This window comes from Oxyura jamaicensis, chromosome 6 (genome assembly GCF_011077185.1).
Source record: "Oxyura jamaicensis isolate SHBP4307 breed ruddy duck chromosome 6, BPBGC_Ojam_1.0, whole genome shotgun sequence".
Classification (NCBI taxonomy): Eukaryota; Metazoa; Chordata; class Aves; order Anseriformes; family Anatidae; genus Oxyura; species Oxyura jamaicensis.
The window spans coordinates 9,147,524-9,169,020 of NC_048898.1; the positions used below are offsets into that span (position 1 = coordinate 9,147,524).

General features: G+C 36.3%; 1 protein-coding gene across 3 annotated transcripts in view; it reads left to right on the forward strand.

Moving 5' to 3' along the window:
* The window catches only part of PARG (poly(ADP-ribose) glycohydrolase), a 67,239-nt gene that overhangs the window by 25,733 nt on the left and 20,009 nt on the right, over positions 1–21,497 (forward strand). For all 3 annotated transcript variants that reach the window (XM_035330455.1, XM_035330456.1, XM_035330457.1), the window contains exons 8-13: positions 3,710–3,802; positions 5,724–5,881; positions 15,417–15,496; positions 17,287–17,347; positions 17,982–18,057; positions 19,363–19,510. In XM_035330455.1, the coding sequence (XP_035186346.1) occupies positions 3,710–3,802; positions 5,724–5,881; positions 15,417–15,496; positions 17,287–17,347; positions 17,982–18,057; positions 19,363–19,510 (616 nt within the window). The remainder of the gene's footprint in view (positions 1–3,709; positions 3,803–5,723; positions 5,882–15,416; positions 15,497–17,286; positions 17,348–17,981; positions 18,058–19,362; positions 19,511–21,497) is intronic.

Consider the following 21,497-nt stretch of genomic DNA (forward strand, 5'->3'; position numbering starts at 1 on the left):
GATTTCTTTGGAAAAAGGCAATTCGTGTTTTGTGACTCTGATTACATGTACTTTTCCGTTGGAGATAACCCCTGCTCTTATTCCATTCCTAAATAATTTTTGCATGATTGGAGGACTATGAATAAAGTCAACAATGTATTTTTGTTTTGCTTCAAACCCTGAAAGAAGCTGCAGCGGGTATGTGTGTGTAATAAGGAAAGGAGAAAACGATCAGTAGGTGTAAAAAATAAAATTGCTATGGTAGCTAGTGTGTTTTTTTCATCAAAAACTCTTGAAAACCATTTTGTATTTTAGAATTCCTTAAGTTATAAAACAAATACTAAGCATTCAAAAACGAAATTCAGTCCTTTTTCTTAATGTTTGTGTAGTTGCAGCCTTGAAAAAGACTGTATATAGTAAAAAGCACATTACTGAATAAACACAGGTGTCCCTGTACTAGGAGATTATCTTCAGTGAGATTCTTCTTGTACCAGCTTCGCGCTAACTGGACCATTGCTTCTTCAAGAAGAGTTGCTTTGTAGCCCATTGGCGGGTGGACTGCCTGGTTCTGTTTTACCTACCCTGCACCACGTTGGTAATGCATGACCATTTGGTAGGCTGCTGTGACTTACTGGTGCAGTGGAAGACAGGTCCCCCAGGTTATTTTCCTGTTGGGTCAGCAAGCTGAAGGATTTCAAGAACATGGGGTGGGTGGGTGTATTTGAGGATGCAGAATGACACATCCCTCTTTCAGTGACAATAAATAAGTAGAATATGCAATATGACTAAATATGCTGCTCTTTATATCAGTACAAGTTGTTGCTTCCTGAAGAGGGTTTCCTTCTAAATAAATCTGTATTCAGTTTTGTGACCAGGTGTTCTCTGTGCTGCGGCAGGGTTCTCCCATGCTGGTGTTTGTATTGTGGGATGTCTGTCAGATGCAGCTGTGGTGTCAACACTCCACATCCTGGAATCCATCTACCTTCCATGGCATGGCTGACTGTCCTTTTTTTTTTTTTTTTTCTCCTGTTCTCTACGTTTGAGAAGTGTGTTACAGATGACAACCAGGCTCCACACAGCACTGAGCATAGCTGAGAACATGCACTGATAATGGGTGGCCTACAAAGCTGCTGGTATGCTGCTTTGGTGGTCAAGAGGATGAGGGTGAAGCAGACAGGGTTTTTCCGGTGTTCTCTGCCTATGAAACCTCATAGGAAGAATCTGTGGACAGAAAAGGTAAAGGTATGATTACACTGATGTGGCCATGACTCAGGTTACTTGGTTCTCTAGGAACTTAAATATGAGAAAGGCTATGTGTATCTGACTTACTGCCACTGTTCAGTAATAGCTTATAGCCTCAAGAGGAGCACAGGACTGAATATTGCACCCAAGGAGCTGTGCCTAAATAGGGGAGCATTTAAAATGGGGTGCTTGGTTCAATTAGAGAATGGTAGAGTTGGCAGTTCCTTGGCGAGGTTTGTGAACTTAGCCCTCGTAGTGGTCGTATTTAAGTTGGGGGGTTCCTTTAAGTGACTTATCCTGTGACAGTCCTTTCAAAAAAATACAACAGCGGCAGCAACAAAAAGTCATTTGTCATTTAGATGTAGGAATAGCAACAAAAAGGAATTTGTCATTTAGATGTAGGAATAATCTGTCTGAAGTCCAATGAAAATGCTTCTGAGCATTAACAGCTCCTGACTTCGGTTTTGTTAGAGGTGATCTAGTAAAAATTGTATATGGGAATAATTTAGAAAGGAGACTGTTCTGGTACAACATGAGGAAGGTAAGGAGAATGAAAAGAAGCATTTCAGATTTTAAAAGTAAACTTCCTAGTTAAGTATTCTGCATCAGAGCTGAGCTGAACAGTCGCTGGCCCTGCTTCTGCTTTTGGAAGAAATCGTCTCATACCATTGTTATATTGTTTTAAAAGAAGCATAAAGAAAAGGTTGAAGCCTTGACAGCTATGACAAAGTCCAGTGCCATAATGTGTCACCAGATAAGTGATACTGTATAGTCTGTGGCAGTCAGCACAGCACAGCAGCCACTCTTTATATGTCAATTCTAAAAGAGAGGAAATGTTACCCAAAGGGAAGAGAGTATCGGAATTTGACAGCCTGGTAGACATCTGAGGTTAAATGTCATATTTTGAATAGATTTAACTTATATATTCATTTTATTTATTGAGATCTGAAATTCAGTTCTTAAATGCATATTTGGTCTGTTTCTGGCACTTAAACACATCACACCTAAGAACAGGGAAAAGTTTCCTGCTAGAGCAGATGATGATAAAGGTTAGGTGATAATTTTCAATATCTGACCTATTGTATGTAAAGCTAAGCATATATGTAGCCAACAGCAGTAGAAGTGAGATAAGCATTTCTTAGTCTTTTTTTTAAAAAAAAAAAAAAAAAAAAGTTACTTGCATTCCTGCTCTATTGAATGATTTTCAGATTTCCTAGGTTTGCTGTTCTTTGTAAGTTCTTGTTTCAATTTACAATTAAAACTTTGTTTGTATGTATCCCTGAGCAGCATACGTAATGTATGGGATGTAACTATGCAGGTGTTGGAATTATTCTTCTATTCTTCCATACAGACACACACCCGCACCATTTGCTGTTTGTTGATTTTTGTTTTGTTTTGTTTTTTAACTTCCTGAGCACTCAGCATTTTATATGCTTGAAACGGGATGGACTAGGGCAGAGATACTTCTGTTATTTTAATGATCTCGGAAGACCTGAAACTGTTAGCCTCCAAACAATATTTTCCGCTTGTATTTTATGGGGAACAGTATGTGTTGGAAGGTAGGCATCTTAATTTACTTTGGTTGAGCTTGTAACTGGCATTTGCAACTTAGAAGAGAGAGCCGGACTCATTGCTGGCAGCTCTCTGACTGCATTGGCTTGATAACCAGATTGGATTTGCCAAAGCTGCCAAACATACAGGCTGCAGGCCAGGCAGTGTAAGGAAAGGAGTTGAGAATGGGGCAGAGGGGCTTGGTGTGACCAGGTCTTGAGTGTAAAAGCTTTGAAAAACCTCATGGAACCTGGGTGTGCCTGTTTGAGCATCATTAGTTGCGGTCTCTCCATCTTGGGAAGCCAATTACAGGAGGCAAGGTGGCAGCTTTAGCATGGGAGAACTTGAGGGACCAGGCAGGTCGCACCCTTTAACAAAACTAATCCGGTGGCTGGGGATATTGGGGGAACATGATGGGATGGGGGTGAAGAGCAGAGTGGCCAGGCTTGCATGCTCTTAGAGCATTTCCTGTTGCTGCTGCTGAGGACCGGTCTGCACCACAGTGTGTTTTGTGTGTCCTTAACGGGAGAATGTCACAGGTGCTTGCCTCAGTGTATGGCCTGAATACAAAAGTAAATCAAATTGTGCCAGTACTTCAGTGCTTATGTAGTGATTTGTAGTAGTGGAGAATTTGGTTCATTGCTTTGAAAAGAGTCGAATTAACTTATTCAAGATTCTTTCATAGTGCATTTGATGACATGCAACTTTTGAGAGAGAGAATAGTTTGTATATTTCAGTTTAGTGGATTATTGCAAAGTAAAATGAGGTACTATGATAATAAATGCTACGGATTTGAATTAAGCTAATAGGACCTGTTTTTTTCCTTCCATTTCTTTTGAATGGATCCTGTCTTCACAGATTTGTTTTGTACATTTATTTCTGAGATTTTTTTAAAAATTATCCTTTAAAAATATATATATTTTTCCCTTTTTAACAGGTTCTTGAAGATGCAGAGGCCCAGCATTTGTTCCAGTCCATTCTTCCTGATATGGTCAAGCTTGCGCTTTGTCTCCCTAGTATCTGCACACAGGTAAGTAAAAATAGCTAGCTAAATGTTCTCTGGCAGACCAGTTTTCTGCAGGCTGAAACTAATGGCTAGGGTCAAAAGATCAAGCTTACATTATATTCTTAATAAAAATACAGCTTTTGTATTGCATGTAGCTGAAGCTGAGGGAACAGAATGGACAATACACATCTATAACAATATAATAGAATCACACCAACTGAAATAGTCGAATAAGCTTGAAACACGTGATTTTCACTTTTTAGAACATAGAAGTAGTGTTTTCATAAAGCATTCTGTGGGAGCATACTTTATTCTACTTAGAGCATTGAAATACGTGTGCACATACGAACTTTAATTCTTTGTTATTGTTACAGGAATTAGTTCTGTGGGTTGTAAAGCTAATAAAAGCCTTACTGTGACTAATTTCATTGAAGTGAATAGGGCTAATCAAATAAGTGAGGTTGCATGATAACACACTGGCAGGGTTAGGACTAATTTGTAAGCTCCTTTGTCACAATTTTCTACATTTATTTTTGTTGAACTGGAACAAGTAAGTCCTTTCTTACTTCATGCAGAAGTTGTTCTACGATAGGTAGATAATTTCAAACAATTTGAATATTGAAGCTTTTTTTTATTTGACTGGTCATTGGTATGAGAATTTTTTTGAGACTGCCAAGAAGTTTCTGAACACAAAGTAACACACAGGATTCAGAAGTTCATGTAGTAATGCCTATTATAAAGATGTTGTACTGTTAGCCAGTACAGTCAGTTCCTAACCATTAATAAATGGTTAAGGACTTCATCAGACTTCATTTTGGGGTTATATGAAGCTAAACTTGTTCCAGTAGGATATACTGTCCAGCATAAACTATTTTTATAGGCTTATAGGACTGAGAGCTTCTCAGGCTTCTTTCCCCCCCCCCCCCCCCCCCCCACCTGTGTGATTTCAGACATCATAATGTAGCTTGTTACTTAAATAGGCAGAAAACAGAATGAGATGCAGTGAAAGTAGTAATTATAAGAATGAAGGAAAACTTGTGTTGTAGAGTAAACAGGGCTGTGTATTCAACAGTCTAAATTAGCAATAGCTTCTGTATTCGTAACTGCAAGGATTAAAAGGTAGCTGCTCAGCTCTGCTGGAGCTAGGCTAATGGCGATGGCTAGGAGTGTTGGAAGAAGAGGTGAGAACTGTTCTCTCCCATCTGTCAAGTGGATTTATCATAATTGTTACTAACTTTAAAAAGGGATAAAATAGAGGTGCATTTTTTATTGCTTTTGTTTATTTGTTTTTGTTCTGTTTTTAAATAAACTACATTGAATGTGGTGAAGGAATATTCCATATCAGGAGACTAAAACCTGATAAAATAGAAGATGTGTAACACTTCAGGTTTGTTCCCTCACCCCCCATTTTGTTTCTCTTTAAACTGAAAAATAAACAACTAAAGTCAAACCCCAAAGTGAAGACCAAAATGAAGCTGTGCTTTTTTTTATTCATTCAGATTATAAAAGAATCAATGGCCCTATACTTCCGGCAAAGATTATCAGTCTGGTTTTTAGTTCAGGGAGGACAGAAAAAAAAAAAATTGAAGTCATAGGATGATCTGTGGAGTGACCTGTCTATTCTTTGTCCTCTCTTTCCCCTGGTTTTGTTTGATAAGTTGTGTGTTCTTGGTCTCTTTTTTTTTATTATTATTGATTAGAAATCTGCAGTTTGTCAAGCAAGCTTTTTCCCAATTGTCTTGAATAAACTGTTCTTGACTTTAATGGTGCTGCTGATTAAAGGGTTCACCAATGGCCTAAATTACTCTTGCTCTAATTTAACAAATGTAATTTTGTGCTGCTGTTTTTTCTTTTAAAATGGGTAAGCTAATTATTTTTCTCTCTCCTTCCCTCCCTTCTCTCCTGGCTCTCCCTCCCCGTCACTTCTTTTGTTCCCACTTGGTAGCCAGTACCTCTACTGAAACAAAAGATGAATCACTCCATCACAATGTCACAAGAACAGATTGCTAGCTTTCTGGCCAATGCTTTCTTCTGTACTTTTCCACGTCGCAATGCGAAGATGAAGTCCGAGTATTCTAGTTATCCAGACATTAACTTCAACAGGTATGGCACTCTGGAGTAAATGGAACTGATAACCCTTCAATGAAAATATAGTACTTGTCATTTACAGGGAGAAACCTGTTTCCTCTTCCATGTTTCTAGAAGACTGTGCTCACTTGTTTCAATAGTTTGCATTCTTATTTTCTTCTTACCTCTAAGGGACAAGAAAGCTATGCAACTACTTAAAAAAAAGGGGGGGGGGGGGGGGGGGGACAACAAAAAACTTGCATGCAGGAAGATTGTTTAATATTTCCTTTTTTATTTCCCTGTGTGCATGTGCACAAGGCACACTCTTACACTGGCACAGTTAAACTGATGCAATTCCCTACTTCTGTATAGCCATTTGTCTATGAATGGCCTATTTTATTTGTATTTAATTTAAAGGTCAGTGCTTCCCCAGACATGTTCCTGTTGTTTCTTGTGTTAGCAGTAGTGATGTGCATGTTGAGTCAGGACTAGGACTTGATTCTGCAGTAACCATACATTTGCCTATCATTTTAAGGCAGTTGTAGAGCTTCACGTTAAATTAAATCTGTCTAGGAAAGTTTTAGGACCACAACATGAATTTAACTGAAAATACTTTGATTTCTAAACAAGCCCTTATTCTTTTTTTCCTCAGTACTAGTATACATACAGGTTTAATTGAAATATTTTATTTGTATCTTTTATTGCATAAATGTCCTTATTTCAGTTACAAATGGGGAAAAGGATGGGATCATTTTCTGTTGCAGAATAGTATAGTTCACACAGACTCGTAGATTAGAAATTAGTTTCTTTTCTCTGGTCACTTCTGTACAATTCTGTGTGGATTAACCTTAGGTTAATTGGTTAATTAGGTTAATTATTGGACTCAGACAGATTATCATCTGGAGGTTTTCCTCATTCCCTCACATTTAATACATGTAGCTAATACATATATGCTCTGAACATTGAGACGAGATATAAAGATGCAGTGTTACCTGTGATCCAGCACTTGAACATTTGTGTCATAAGAGCCACACAAGGCTCTAACGTCCTGGAATAAATTATGTCAAATGTGCTGGTACACTGATAAAGGTTTTGGTGCTTGTTGTTGTTGGGTTAGTTTAAGTTTCTCTACACTAAGTTTTTCAGGAGAGAGACCAGAAAGCTATGCTTGGGAAATGTTTCTGACTTGGTGTTCAATCCGACAGTGCAGTGGGATACAGAAGAGAAGTTAAGTGGTCATTTGTGCCCTGTAGGGATTCGGCATATTTTCCACCATCAGTTCATAAGTACAAATAAGTGAGAAGTAACCATCTGTTTGTTAAAGCAGCTTATGTTCAGAGTAGTGGAAGAGGACAGCAAGGTTCTGGACAGGGGCCTCTTTGACTGCCCCAACTACAGGCATGATCTTTTTTTCCTTTTTTTTTTTTTTTTAAAAAAAAAAAAAAAAAAAAAAAAGGATTTGTATCGGGTTTTTATTGTACCTTAAACATAGTCTAAACCAAGCAGTTAAATTATCAACTGTAGAATAAAATGCTGCAAAGTCACTGAAATAAGTTCACACTGAACATGGCACAGGTACATAAAGTCACTGTATTACAGTGTAATACTGGTGGTTAACTCAGGACATAATGTTTTGAACTACTTTTAATACACAAAAAAAAGCCTTGGAAAACTATTAGATAAATAAATTACTGCCATAGACTTAAAGAATAGCCAGTAAAAAAGCTCTAACTGTTCAGGATTTTTGCCTTATTCTGGTCAGTCCTTTTCTCTCTCTTACTTGGCTTCTTAGTGCTATTACTCATAGTAACTTCCTATAATATTATTTAAAAGGGATAATACAACAGGCAATCTTCAGGTCTCCCTCTTGCACTGTGTATGAAGTAATGCTCTGCTTTTGGTCACATAAGGTAGAAGGGTAGTTTTACTTGCGTAAGTGCAAGAATATTGTAACCAAACTGGAGAAAAGAAGGAATGCTGATGCCCACCTTTTCCTGAGGTTTAAAAGCGTGTGTTCCTCAGCATTTGGCAGCTTATGCTTTTTTGTGTTCTTGTATAAGAACACTTACCTTTGTGATACTTTTTATTTAATCATTTGTTGGCCCAAGGTTATTTTTTCCCTTTGTATTTTGCATTTGATAATGAGCAGATTAGTGAAGTAGGAAAGAGAGGTGTGGCTAGTGGTAGATAAAATAAGAGCAAATGTGTCAGTGAGAGGGGGACTGACGGGATTAAAGCAGGAGATTGAAGTGAGTGATGTAGAGAATACTACAAGAAATTGCACTGTTTTCTATCATGCTACTGTATGTAACCTGACTTTGTTGAAATCTAAAATGAAGGGGAGGAGGATGGGCAGTATCCCATTTCTTCTTTTCCTCCTGCCAATCCTGTATTTTCTCACCCTGAAAAGTTAGTTCTCTAGGAGCAGGAAAAGACAAAATGTCATGTTTTCAGCTATTTTTTCAGACTTACAAGATGACAAGGTTTGTTCCACTGCTGTGTGTATCTTCAGGTTTTACAGAAAAGCCTTTCATGAAGCTGGATGTGTTCAAAAGGCAGCAAGTAATGGCTGAAATTAAAATTTTTGTGACTTTTTTTCTTCTTTTTACTAATGTTTTGATATAAATGCTTTGGAGGCTATTGCTCTGCTCTGTTTAGGGATGGGCATAGCAAATTGTTCTACACGGCAGCCCTTTCTCCCCACAGTATTGTGAATCTACAGTTTTTTCCAGACTTAGTTCTTTCCTCGGAATAATTTCTGCTGCATGACCTATGAATGAATTATTGCATTCTTGGGTGTGGACAAAAAAAATCTGCCGCGATTCCCTAATGAAGCAAAATTACTAAGTGCGTGCTAGCATTTGAGAATTTTCTTTAGCAAACGTTGTGTTCCTTAATTCCACTATGCATGCACCTTCTGTGTTCATACATAAGGCTTCCTTCCACTCCTTCCCTCAACTCTGAGACTGAAAAAATAAAATGTGTGCCTTAACTTAGAAACACAAGTGTGTAAGCTGTTTCTTATGTTTACAGTTTTATACAGCAATCACATATCAATCCGCTTTATGCAGACTTAAACATCGGTACCTGTTTATACATGATAAAGTAGTTATAAAGGAAGCAGTTATAAAGGAAGGCCCTTTTATGTGTTAATATTAACAGAAATCATCTGTGCTTCTCCTCTCCTCTCCTGTCTTGCTGGATGAGGGGAGGGGAGAGTGAGCATTGCTCATTTGACACTGAAGCACTTGGGTTAAGAGTATGTTGTGACGCTGAGTGTCTAGTTTGATTGTTCATCATGTTACAGAGTCCAAGTCGCTTGTATAATGAAATACTCTGTAATTTAATTAAATTATTCCCTTTAGGACTTGGCAAGGATCGGCATCTTACAGTTCTTAAGTCATTAATGACATAATTCATTAAAATTGTAGTTAATAAAATGGCATTTGTAGTTTAACTTTGAGAGCTTGAATGGTTATGAATTTTTGTAGATGGAATGACATCTGTTCAGTGGCCAAATAATTAGATCATACAAAATAGCAGAAAGCATTGCTTCCATTCAAACCGAACATCAAACCAAAATTTAAAAGTTCAATTTTAAAAAATGCTTTTATAATATATAAAATGGAAATTGATTGGGCAGTTCTGTGCAAAAATACTCCATCACAAAAGAAAGAATAATTATATTTTTCATTTTATCCCTCTTGCTGATGAATTTCCCATAGAAGCTGTGTGCGGTTTGAATGTAAAGGATGAGTTGTATCTTCTGAGATCATAACTCGGATTATGATGATGCTCACATTTTAAAGCAGTTTCTTCTGGTGATACTCATAATGAATCTTCCTTGTGGATAGTTTGTGTTTTAATGTAGAATTTTCATAAAGCATTTTCCCTTCTTGAAATACATCAAAGTTAAGAAAGAACACTGCTTTCTTGCATTTATTTTTGAGAAGATACTGAAATCCAATACAGTGTCATATAATGGAAACTGGTTTGTTGAAGAAACATTCTTAGCTGTAGTGTCAAGTTGCAATAACTTACCTATTTTCTTTTTTCAAAAAACTACTGTAGTTAAACTGGAGATACAAGGCATCTGTAAGAGTTCCCATCAAAGCAAGCGAGGCTGTAATACAATTAAAAATAGCGTGTCTAGTAACAGAAACCTGGTGGATCTTTTAGCACATACCTTAGTGAGATGCTCTGGTCTGAAACCACCAGTATTCTACTAGGACTGAATTTCTTCATCTTTATCAAACAAGCTTTTAAAGTAATTTCAAGTGATTGGAAATGGGGGGGGGGGAACAGTAGTTAAGATATATATGTCTTTTATGGAATGTATAATATATGAAAGGAAATGGGCAAACTGTATAGTACGTTTATACAGGAGAATTGAAATCTAATTTACTAGTAATGCAATTGTCTCTTCATAAACAACATCAATTTTGCCACACTAATGAGGGTTCTCTGGGGAATAAATTATCTAGCGACTTTGAGAGAACTTGGTTTGGATGGAGAGATGCATTGCTCCTCTGAAAAGTGATTCTAGGTTTTCTTTGCCTATAGGCACTGGTCCTGTTACACCTGCCTTAGGTCTATATACTAATTAGCATAGATTTCAGTGGAGCATCATTTCCTGGGAAAAGTTTAAATCAACTTGTGTGTGTGGTAGGTAATGAAATGACCTTTAAATAGGTGGCTTAGAAGGACACCATTCCTAACAAGTTTAGTAATTACTTTGCCCTGGTGATTGCAACAGTACTCTGAGTACTTCTTTGATACCATAGTAAATATAGTCATTGACTTCAGAACTTAGTTTTGCCATGCTGTGGTAAAGCTTTTTGGTTTAGATGTTCACTTTGAAACATTTTACCCCACTATTTCTTGGTCTTGAGTACCTGGGGTTAGCATTTTTATCATTCTATCGGTCATATATCAGTGTGCTGTTTCTTAGACTCCTAAGTCACCAAAGCTTTTTCTTAAGAGCAACTTAAAATGCTACAAGTTGATTTTCAAAATAAATGAAAGCACAAAATGAAAAGTACAGAGCAAGAGTCTGGTTGTATGTGAGAAGAAAAGATGATTTAGCCTCAAGATGACTAACAAAGTCACATTGCTTATTTTCTTTGTGCTTATAAAAATCTTAAAAATTGATACTCAATCTAAAGATGGAGTTCTAATTAAACAAAACGGTGTTGAATGGTATGATGCTCTTAAATAACTTTGAGATGATGACAGTTTATACCTATGACAGTAAATAAGAAATTGCCTATGAGGTTGAATCATTGAATATATTGTTTTTCTCCCACTTGATGCCTAGGGAATTCAAAACCTCTAAATTGCTATCTGTATAGACAGAAATAGAAGGCTGTTTTAATTCAGAAAGCTGGGATTTGGGTTATTAAATGGGAAAGACGTACGCCAACCACCAGAAAAACAGAACTGATTTTGCTGTACTTGACTCGCTTAAGGCTGTACTGTATTTTCCTGTCAGGAAGTATGAGGTCTAGGTAGTGACTTCTCCTTTTGTGCTCTCACAGAGCGAGTTATTTTGTCTGCCTTTTGTCTCTGGACAGGTTTCTTATCTGGATTATCCTGCTTTTGATTCCTATGAAGTCCAAAATACATGAACTGAAATTTTGCTACTCTGAAAAGCTTTATTTATAGTTTTCACTTCAACTATTTTCAATAGCAGCAGGATTTTCTGCTAAGGGTATATATTTTACATTGTATGTAAGAACTCCAATTTTTAATTTGTTCAGATTTCCTCATCCTAAATGGTGCAACTGCCATTTAAGTTTTTAAAACTGTCTAGTGCAGTGGTCTCCAAACTTCTTTGATCATGCACCCCATGAGAAAAAAGTTTTTGAGCATGTACCTCTAATATATGCTTATTTTCTTCTATACATATACTACTGTAGTAGCATTGTCTGTGTTTTATGAAACATACAAAAATAGAAATTAAAAAGATGAGATCAAGTTGAAATAACCATTGTTTTTAAAATGTTTTTTATGAATGGTACAAAATTTTTTTCTTCCTGTAAGAAAGTACTCTTCCTGGAAGAAGGTACTTTTTAGTGCCTGTGGTAGTTGAAAAAGCTCAGGTGGTTAATTGTGGGGACCATAACAATAAACTTGTGCATCTATACTTTTTGCAAGCAGCACATGTGAAATGTCATGGATTTATGAATGGGAAGTTTACACAGTGCTTTGAAGTATAAACCATACTGCAAATTTTTGCACATTGTTACAGTGTGGACAGTGTTCTGAGTCTTAGGATAGGTTCCAATTTCAGTGTTAGAAACATCTGTGTACTCTTTGACAAGGAGCATTCAAAAAAAAATGCAGCCTGGGGGTGGGAAGATACAGGCTGGGGATGGAAGTACTGATAGGAAATTAGTGCTAACTAGCAGCCTAAATCACAAGATTGTAATGGTTCTTTCTGCTTGTGAAATTACAGAGCCAGTTCTTGGTGTAACATCAAGGGATCAGTTTAGCTCTTTGGAAGTTAAAATTTACGAGTAAGCTACTGTGTTTTTAATTATACCTTAATCAGAAGCAATGCATTATGAAACTATTTATTTAAATAACTTCAGCTTTTCCCCAGTAAACTATTTGCATGCCAAGAAAACTTTTGAGTAGCTCTTCACGTTATTAAATCATGTTGATGTTGCATCATTGGAAATGTACCCTTAGAAGTACCTTTCAGATTGATCACTTGCCAAGATACTTTAGATGTATAAAACACCATGTGAGAATGCATTTCTTCCATTTGTGTATTTGACACTCCTTTGCATCTGTGTTTCTTGAAAAGACAACACGGTGTTTTCAGCATTACAAAACAAACAAGTTAGGTTTTGGTTAGAGAACTGTTTGCAGACAGTTGCCGATGCACCAGCCCCATGAGAGGTGCTCTTCAAGGCACTTTCAAGCAGGTTCTTCAGAGCTCTGCCGTGTTTTTTTTTTTTTTTTTGCTTCTGGCTTTCTAAGGTGGAAATGCTGGTTAAAAATAAGACAATCCTGAGTTTGCCATCAGTGAGGCTTCAGAAAGCAGAATATTGATTATACTTCTAAAATACTTCTTCCACCCTAAGATTTTAGGAAAATGTTACTATAAAACAAAAGTACCTGTTTTTGTAATAATAAATATTGAAACAGTGCAAACTATTGCCTTAAAACTTTACTGCATGTTTATTGATGGTTGCTGCCAACTTTTTTTATGAGCATTTTTTTTGCATATTCCCAGTAGCTGGTCATCCTGTTTTTGGTGTTTTCTTTCTCGTGTAGAAGATTTCTCTTCAAAAAATTGAAGTAGGTGTCTGACCGTTAGCTAGGAAAAAGTCTACATGTTGCCACAGCGACTTGAACAATCTTTAACAATTTTACCGAGTGTTACAGGGCAGGACAGAAATACAGATCTCTCTTATTGTTGTAATTATAGAATGCGTTTTGGGAATTTATCTGCTGTAAATGAGATTTCAGAAGCAATCAGCATTACTCTAGCTTTAATCCCAGGAGAGAAAGAAAACAGATATTTATCACAGCATTTAACAAGAGAAAGACAGGCCATTGCTGACGACTTCAGATTAAAAAAAATATCTGGTTGAAATTCCCTACTGACATGGTGACTACATTTTGGCGAGTAGTTGTAATGGATGAAACCAAGTTCATCTGCCTTGCTGTTGTTCCCTTTTAGCTTGATCTGCCTTACTCCAAGCAGAGTTTTTTCAGCTCTGGACTTTTAGCACAGTGTGCTAGTTATGCTGAATCATGCATTGCCTTTGTGACATGAAGAACTCGCTACTGAGAAAGTGCAACATAAGCAAGATTTCAAGTTGAAGTTGAGGCAAAAAAAATAGTGAAGGCATGATTAGGCTAATGTATAAACTAACCAGTTTAAAGGTTTCATACCAAGTAAGACTTCCAGATAAAAAGTCAGAGATAACTCAGGCATTTAGGCAAGATTTAAGTGCATAAAGACTTAACTCTCTTTTATGGAGCCCCTTATTAGCTGAGCAAGCATAACCCCATGCCAGAATTTACAGATGGGTCCCTTTTAAAGTAGGACATATACATATGAAGTTTGCCTTCTTAAAGTCCTAGTTGGTTGTTCCAAGACTGAGGTTTTTATAAGACCTTTTCAACCTTTATAAAATTTATTAAAATTACAGGTACTACGTCTTGCTTACAGATTCTGGGTCAGTTTTCAGATTTCCTGCAGTATGCCTCTCAGTCCTTTGACTGTGACAACCTAAAATTAGCTTCTGTTACTTAAAATAGATTTTGGATAACATTTATGTCTTCAGCATGCATATCCATAAGAGTTTTTAAATACTGGAAAAAAAAATCTATTTCACTTTATCACTAAAAGCTAAGTTTACCTGACAGTATTCTGCTTTTAAAGGCAGGTTATCATTCCAATGCATGGAAAGAAATGAATAATGTTGTGTCATTGCTTTCCTCACTGTTGTGGTTTTTGTGTTGTTTTGTTTGTTTGGAGGGGATGGGGGCTGTTGCATCTTACATCCTCAGGGCTTTCACTGTATCAGACATCTTTTAGTGACCTTCCTGTTCAAAGGATATTATTTTTGAAGTCCCCACTATTCTTCCTTCCAGATAAATTCCATTATGTTTTGCCAATAACAATGCCTTGTCACTTATTGGAAGTGAAATTAAGTAATGCCTGTTCAAGTTGCTGGAAGATGGATGACGCTGTAAAAATATTTCAGTTAACCTTAAAAGCATTCACTTAATGGCTAAAAATTGGATGCTTCTTTTTAATGCTTAGCTTTTTTACAGATGAGTTTGAGAATGCCAGTAGTATCTCAGTGGATAAAGCCGTTTCTGCAGGGGGAGGATTCATTTCTTTAGAAATGCTGCTGGTAGGATGCAGCTCTTTAAAGCAATATAGTTGCATTATATTCTTCTCTGCAACTCACTGAGCTGTAAGTAGGGTAAGGCATTTGGATCCAGGAATACTCAGCGTGCTTGTTTTCACTACGGGTCACTGATTTCAATTCAAGACAGCCTGCTGCAAATAAAACCAGTAGCTTTCTTGGACATTCATATTGAAATTATATTTTTTGATATTACGAAATCAATATAAGATAGGTATTTCATTATCATCTTCATCAGAAACTTATCTAGTGGATGAACCGAAGAAACGGCTCTACTTTGAAGAATGTGCTTTCATGAAGGTGTATGTTTTTGACCGTCTGCCTTTAAAGTGTACTAGATATATAAATGCGTAAACGTACTTTCCAAGTAGCTGTGAGGAATGCATCATCTCAGTATTTGTGTAGATTTCAAGCCTGTTATCTGAATAATGAGTGGTATGAAGGGCATGGTTTCTGTTCAGGATCATGGTAGTGGAGGCACAGTGTAGCAGCCTTGTGAGTAAATACTTTGTGGAGATAACTGCCTGGACAGCCCCTCTGTGGCTTAGTTGTATAACACTGAAGTGGTTGACTTTAAGGAGGGCAAACTGCTTTTCTGCTTTTACATACTGCATAGTAACTAGGCTGTGTGTGTTGCCCTGAAATCGAATCAAATTGCTTTTATGTCTGTTTTCCAGATTGTTTGAAGGACGGTCACCAAGGAAGCCTGAGAAACTTAAGACGCTTTTCTGCTATTTTAGAAGAGTCACGGAAAAAAGTAATTCTTGTTGTAATTCTTTTTTATTTTTTATTTTTTTCTGAGCTATGAAGCAGATACATGAAGAATTTAATCCCATTCAATTTAGAAATGGCTATGTGCCATTATGATGGAAGTGTCTAACAAAAGCCAGCACACCGAGTGCACTGATACTCTTCTTAGTGTCAACTTATCCTATATAGATGAGACATGCAATTTCATTTTTTGCACGGAGCTTATTCTTTGTTCTTTTTTTCTGAGGAGTGTGTTTATGTATGTCTAAAATATCTGTATACAGATATTTTCATAAACACATTTAGATATAAGCTATATATCAAATGTGTAGTTTTGTATCAATAAACACATATATTTTATGTGTGTGTATAATATATGCAAATACTTGGTGCACCATACCAGAGTGAGAAAGCAGAAGGAACTTAACATATATAGTTATTAAAATTACAGGTACTATCTCTTGCTTAAAGATTCTGGATCAGTTTTCAGATTTCCTGCAGTATTCCCACTTACTCCTCTGACTATGACATCTGTAATTCTAAGTGATTTTTCTTTGCTTGTGTTGATACTTAAGGTTTTTCCCTTCTGTTTTTCCGAAACAAAGCTGCTGTGAACTTTTCCCAGTTTAAAATAAATGGTATCAAGAAGTGAGATGTCTTAAACTCTTATAGAAATTAGCATGGTACTTTCCTTAGTGTGCATGGTCAGATATTCTGTTGTTACCATTAATTTGAATGCCTGCATAAACTCTCAAAAATATATTTATCAGGGTATGAACTGTATCAGATCTTATATATTACCTTTTTAGGAGAAAGGGATTTTACTGCAGTTGCATATATTGCATCTGCAGCGATATCTTACGGTATTTTTATAGACCTTTCTCTTTTTGTGTCAGTATTTCACTATTAGCTTCATATTCTCTGAGAAGGGTTTGTTCTAAATAGGAAAACAGCTGCTATTATAAAAGCTATTATAAAAATCCCTTTACTTGGTTCAGTCCATCTTCAGTTCATCATTTCATTCACAACTAATTAAATGCTACCTCCTGTTTCAGCTAACTTTCAGCAGTGTCAGTAGAAATAAATCTCTGGGGTAAAATGTAAGTTATGATCTGTGTGTGTAAGTGGGAAGGGCTGTAGTGTACTGGATTTTTCTTAGTAGTTGAGTAGTAGTGTTTTAACATTTTTGCAGCTGTCCCTGGACCCCTGTGCATCAGGAATCTGCTGGGAGCATGCTTTATGAAAACTGCTGTATTACATTTCTTAATGTTATAACTTCAAACTAGTTAATGACATTCTCGCATGTTGTTTTCTTGAACTAAAAGTTTGTATTACACTTATAAAAGACCCAATTTCTTAGTTTGTTTGTTTTGCAAGGAATTAGTAAGACGAAAGTAACTTAGCTCTATAAATGACTGTAATAATTTCACAACTTTTTTATTGCAAATGGTAATTGAATTCCTTGTAAAGGAATACAGTAGAGACTATGTGAAGAAGATTATAACAGGTGAATGCTTATTTTGTAAAAAAATAATAATAATAAAAAAAATCTCACTGATAATAGTATTCCCTTGTAAAGAAACATTCATTCATTGAAAGCTTTTTGTTTGTTTTTTAGAGCAAGCAACTCTTTTTTTTTTTTTTTTTTTTTTTTTTTTTTCTCCTCAAACCCATACATGCTTTTGAGGAAAGCTAAGTTCTTGTGTTTCTGTCAGGAATTACGTTTGTTGTAATTAAAATGATCTAAAAGCCCACACAGTTAATACTTTTTTTCTCCTGGGGTTTGTTTGCCTGTAGAACCTACTGGATTGGTGACGTTTACAAGGCAAAGTCTCCAAGAGTTTCCAGACTGGGAAAGGTAAGTCAAATATCTCGTTAAATATAAGAATTTGCTTAGTGATTAACCTGAATCCCATTAATGTTGAATTGATTCAGAACTGCAAGTGATCCGGAAAATAATGTTTGGTTTGGCTTGCTATGGAGTGAAGTACAGAAAGAAGTGGGTGAATGGACACAGTTTGTGTGCCTGGAGTTTTTGAGTATATCTGATTGCCTGGGGAGCAAACACATCTTAAGAGAATTTTTAAAACAGTAATACCTTTTGTTTGTTGCTTGAGAGGAGAAAAAGCGAGAGCTGACTTGATGACAGAAATTACAGGAAATTAATGAATTAAAAAAGGTATCCTTGCAGCTTTCTTCCTGGTTAACAAGTTAACGTGGCACAGACTTGTGTGAAAAACGTGGAAGTGAAATTTCACATTTGGGGCTCAGTAATGAAAGAGGTGGAGAAACTGAACTGTTGACTATGTTGTTAAACTTTAATAAATTGTTTCAGAAAGGCAAATGCATTTTCCTTAATCCTTCAGATTTTTTTAACCACCTTACATTTAGGTGCGTAAAAAACTATGTTTTAGATGGGTTTTCTCTTAAATGGATGTCTGGGGATTCTGTAATCATCTTTTCTGTGCAATATTTTTTTTCCTCAATGATAGATCTCAGAAAAAACTGTCTAGATTGCATGTCACCTATGAGGGAACTATTGAAGGCAATGGACAAGGTATGCTACAGGTAAGTGCATATACCAGTAAATGTGGCTTTATCTCATGGTTTTGTCATATTTTTACAGTCTGTCAGTTTAAAAGTATTTGTTTATCCTCAATTGACTTAAATGACAAAGTGTTATGCATGTAAATGAAACATCAAGATGAATTCCATTCCAGCAGGCTTAGTGCTATCAGTATTCCCTAGCTCACTGAGGTTGGTAGATGTACCTGTTACAGAACTAGCTGACAGAAGATCACAAGCCCTGGACAGCTTCAGGTCCTTTGGTTCAAACTGAGATCAAAGATTGACAAGATAAAATTTTCAGGCTGGAATTTTGATGAGCTGCCAAGGGTTTTGGTGTTTTTGTGCTTTTTTTTTTTTTTTTCCTTTTTTATGATAGTTGTGCCCCAGACAGTGACCAGGTCAGGAGTTCAGGAGACTTCTTGCTGCTACAGCACCAGTGTTTTGGTCTGAGAGCCAGTCAGCTGAAATAAATTGATAAAGGAAGATGTCCTGTCCATATCTATAGCAAGGAACATACTTGAATTTTCAAATAACCTTAAAGAAAGAAGGAAAGAAATCTGTCTTCTAGAGTTCTGTTACCATAAATTAGTTTTAAAAATAGTACTTACTGAGACAGGAAAAAGTGGTGCAAACTTCTTAATTATAAATTTACATGGGCTGGTAATTTACGTAAATAGTAATTTGTTGAATAAAACAATTGCTTTTAAAACTGTTGTCTATATAAAAATGTAATTTATAAAATACATTTTATTGCAGCAAAAATTAGAGTCCATAGCTTCTTTATATCAGGCAGAAACCTTGGTGATCAAAATGGCATGACTTGTTCCAAGTGCGTTTCAAGGACAATCCGTAAGAGATTCTTCTAAGTACAGAACAACTGGTACAGGGAGTGCTGAGCTAAAAACGCTTCTGTGTGGACAGCCAAGGCAGAAAGCTTATTAAAGGACAATGCAGACAGGATACTGTAATCTGCTGTTTCCATTTTTCATATTTACTGAAACTTTTTATTATTACATTCATGCCCTTTCAAAACTAAAAATTGGATTCAGAGCCTTTGATATGCAGAACTTTATTTTGCTGTATAATATCTCACTCGTCTCATTTTGAATTTTCTTAGAACTAGGAAAGGGAAGAATGAGAAAGGCATGCTGCTAATCAGGTTCTCTCCTGCTGCTTGTATTTTTAAGTGATAGCAGTGGATCTCAGCAGAGTTGAAATTTGTACAGGACTTTATTTACCTCAGTAAATTAAAGGATTTTATTGTATTTGCTTATCTCTTAATCCTCCTGAATATATTTTTGTTAGGTTGATTTTGCAAACCGTTTTGTTGGAGGTGGTGTCACTGGGGCAGGACTAGTACAAGAAGAAATTCGTTTTTTAATCAACCCAGAATTGATTGTATCGAGGCTCATCACTGAAGTCTTGGATCACAATGAATGTCTTATCATCACAGGTTAGTCTTTGCAGTAAATGTTTCACATCTTGTTCTGGTTTTCTATGTAGAAAATATATTTCAACTTGTTTAGTATGCTTAAATGCTGTAGGAAAAGAAAAATATTGTACTCATTTAACAATAAGCTTCCTTGTTCATCTCACTTCTTAAGACTGTAGGGCCACTGTTCCAGTACATCTTTTTTGAAGGAAGGAAACGAAAAGAGAACTTTTTTTTACCTTATATAATTTTTTTTAAGGATTTAGCATCTTTAGACCTAGATAAGGAATACTGTTGGGCAACATAGGTAAAAGCCACAGTTACCAGTTATTAGCAGGTAACTTTTCTGTCGTGCCAAAGCAGAGTGTTTTTTGTTCCTGTCTGGAATTTGTAACATTCAATGTAATCCATGGGACTGAAAGCTCAATCTGAGGAGACGAACTGGCTTCTGGTTACCAAACAGGGAACGAAGTGGTAGAAGAAAAAATGACCACCTGTTAAAAAGGATAGAAAGTCAGGAAATGTTTCTTGAGGATGTTGATTTTGTAAGTTACAAACACATGTTCATGTTACTTGTTATAAGTTGTGTTCATAACTTGTAACATCAAAAGTTAAGTGATTTTCCAGTATATTGTTGTGAGTCTGTATGCACTGTCTGTTTAGTGCTTCGCTGAAAATATTGTTCCTTTTGTTCCACATCTATTTTAAAGATCAGAATGTTTTATTATGCATTGCATCGAAATAATTAGGTGACAAAACAGTTAATGTCACTGGGAAGAGCTGGTGAGTCCCAGGTAATGCTGTGTCCTGGTTGTATACACGGTAAAACAGCAGCTAGATGCTTTGTGACTGGGAAAATAATAAAATGTTGATAGATTTTTTTTTTCTTTATAGCCATTCTTTGGAGTAAATAAAAAATATTTTATCAAGAGATCCTCCAAGCAAATAGCATAATAGATTATGTATGTTACTTTTCAGCCTACTACAGTGTAAGGAAAAAAAAAAAAGATAAATGGTATTTTTCGTTATCTGAACTGACTCAACAGACTGGAATTTGTGGAGGTATTGGAACAGATTTCTGGGAAAAAGTCCTTCCAAAGCACTCATTCTTTCTCATACGCATGCACGGTAGAAATTTGAGCTTAGATCTTCCAAATCTTACTGTGCCCTGAAGCTGTTGGTTGTGTTGGCCAGAGCTGCTTTTGTTTTCAGTCTTAACCTTGGTAATTTTTCACCGAGTGTTTTATTTGTTTTTCCACTCTACTAAAACCAGTGCCTTTTCTGTGAAAACCTTTGGGTAAACTTGCTTTTGTGATTATTCTTAAAAATAAATGTGAAAATTCTTGACCAATCCTGTCATGTATTTTGGATATGATACTGTAACAGAAGTAAGTTATTCAAGTACTGTCCTCTCAGTGAGCCTTTTCTGGGGAGTGTAAAAACAGAGTGCAGCTATCTGTCTTTGTACTAACAGATTCAAAATTAATGTTTTGAAAGAGCTGCTTCCATTCCATTGTAAAACAAACAAACAAACAAAACTGATTTGGTCTGAGCAAGTAACAGTGAGGATGTTTTGTCCCTGTGACAATATTCTTTTCTGTTTTTGAGCCATTGTACTTCATAATGTTTTGCAATTAGTATTTATGATAGGGTGTCCTTCTCTAATGGAAATGGCCATTCCATCATTTTCATTTCATCCCTGGACTTCTTCCATCTTGGTTAATAGCCAAGTCTCCACTGCATGTCATAGTCCTCCTGATGAATTACATTTTGTGATGCATCTTGACTCAGTGGCCTAATGGGTAGAACTGTGTAGCTTAAATTTGCAGAAGAGTCTGAGAAATGGGAGAGAAATTAAATTCATTGTGATTGCTTGGTATCTGGTTAAGATCACTGCTGTACTGAATATGGAAGTGGTCATGCACAGTCAAGTTCTTCAGCACAGACATCTACCTACTGAAATGTCAGCAGCAATGCCAGAGATTCCTACAATCGCATTTCTGGTAGA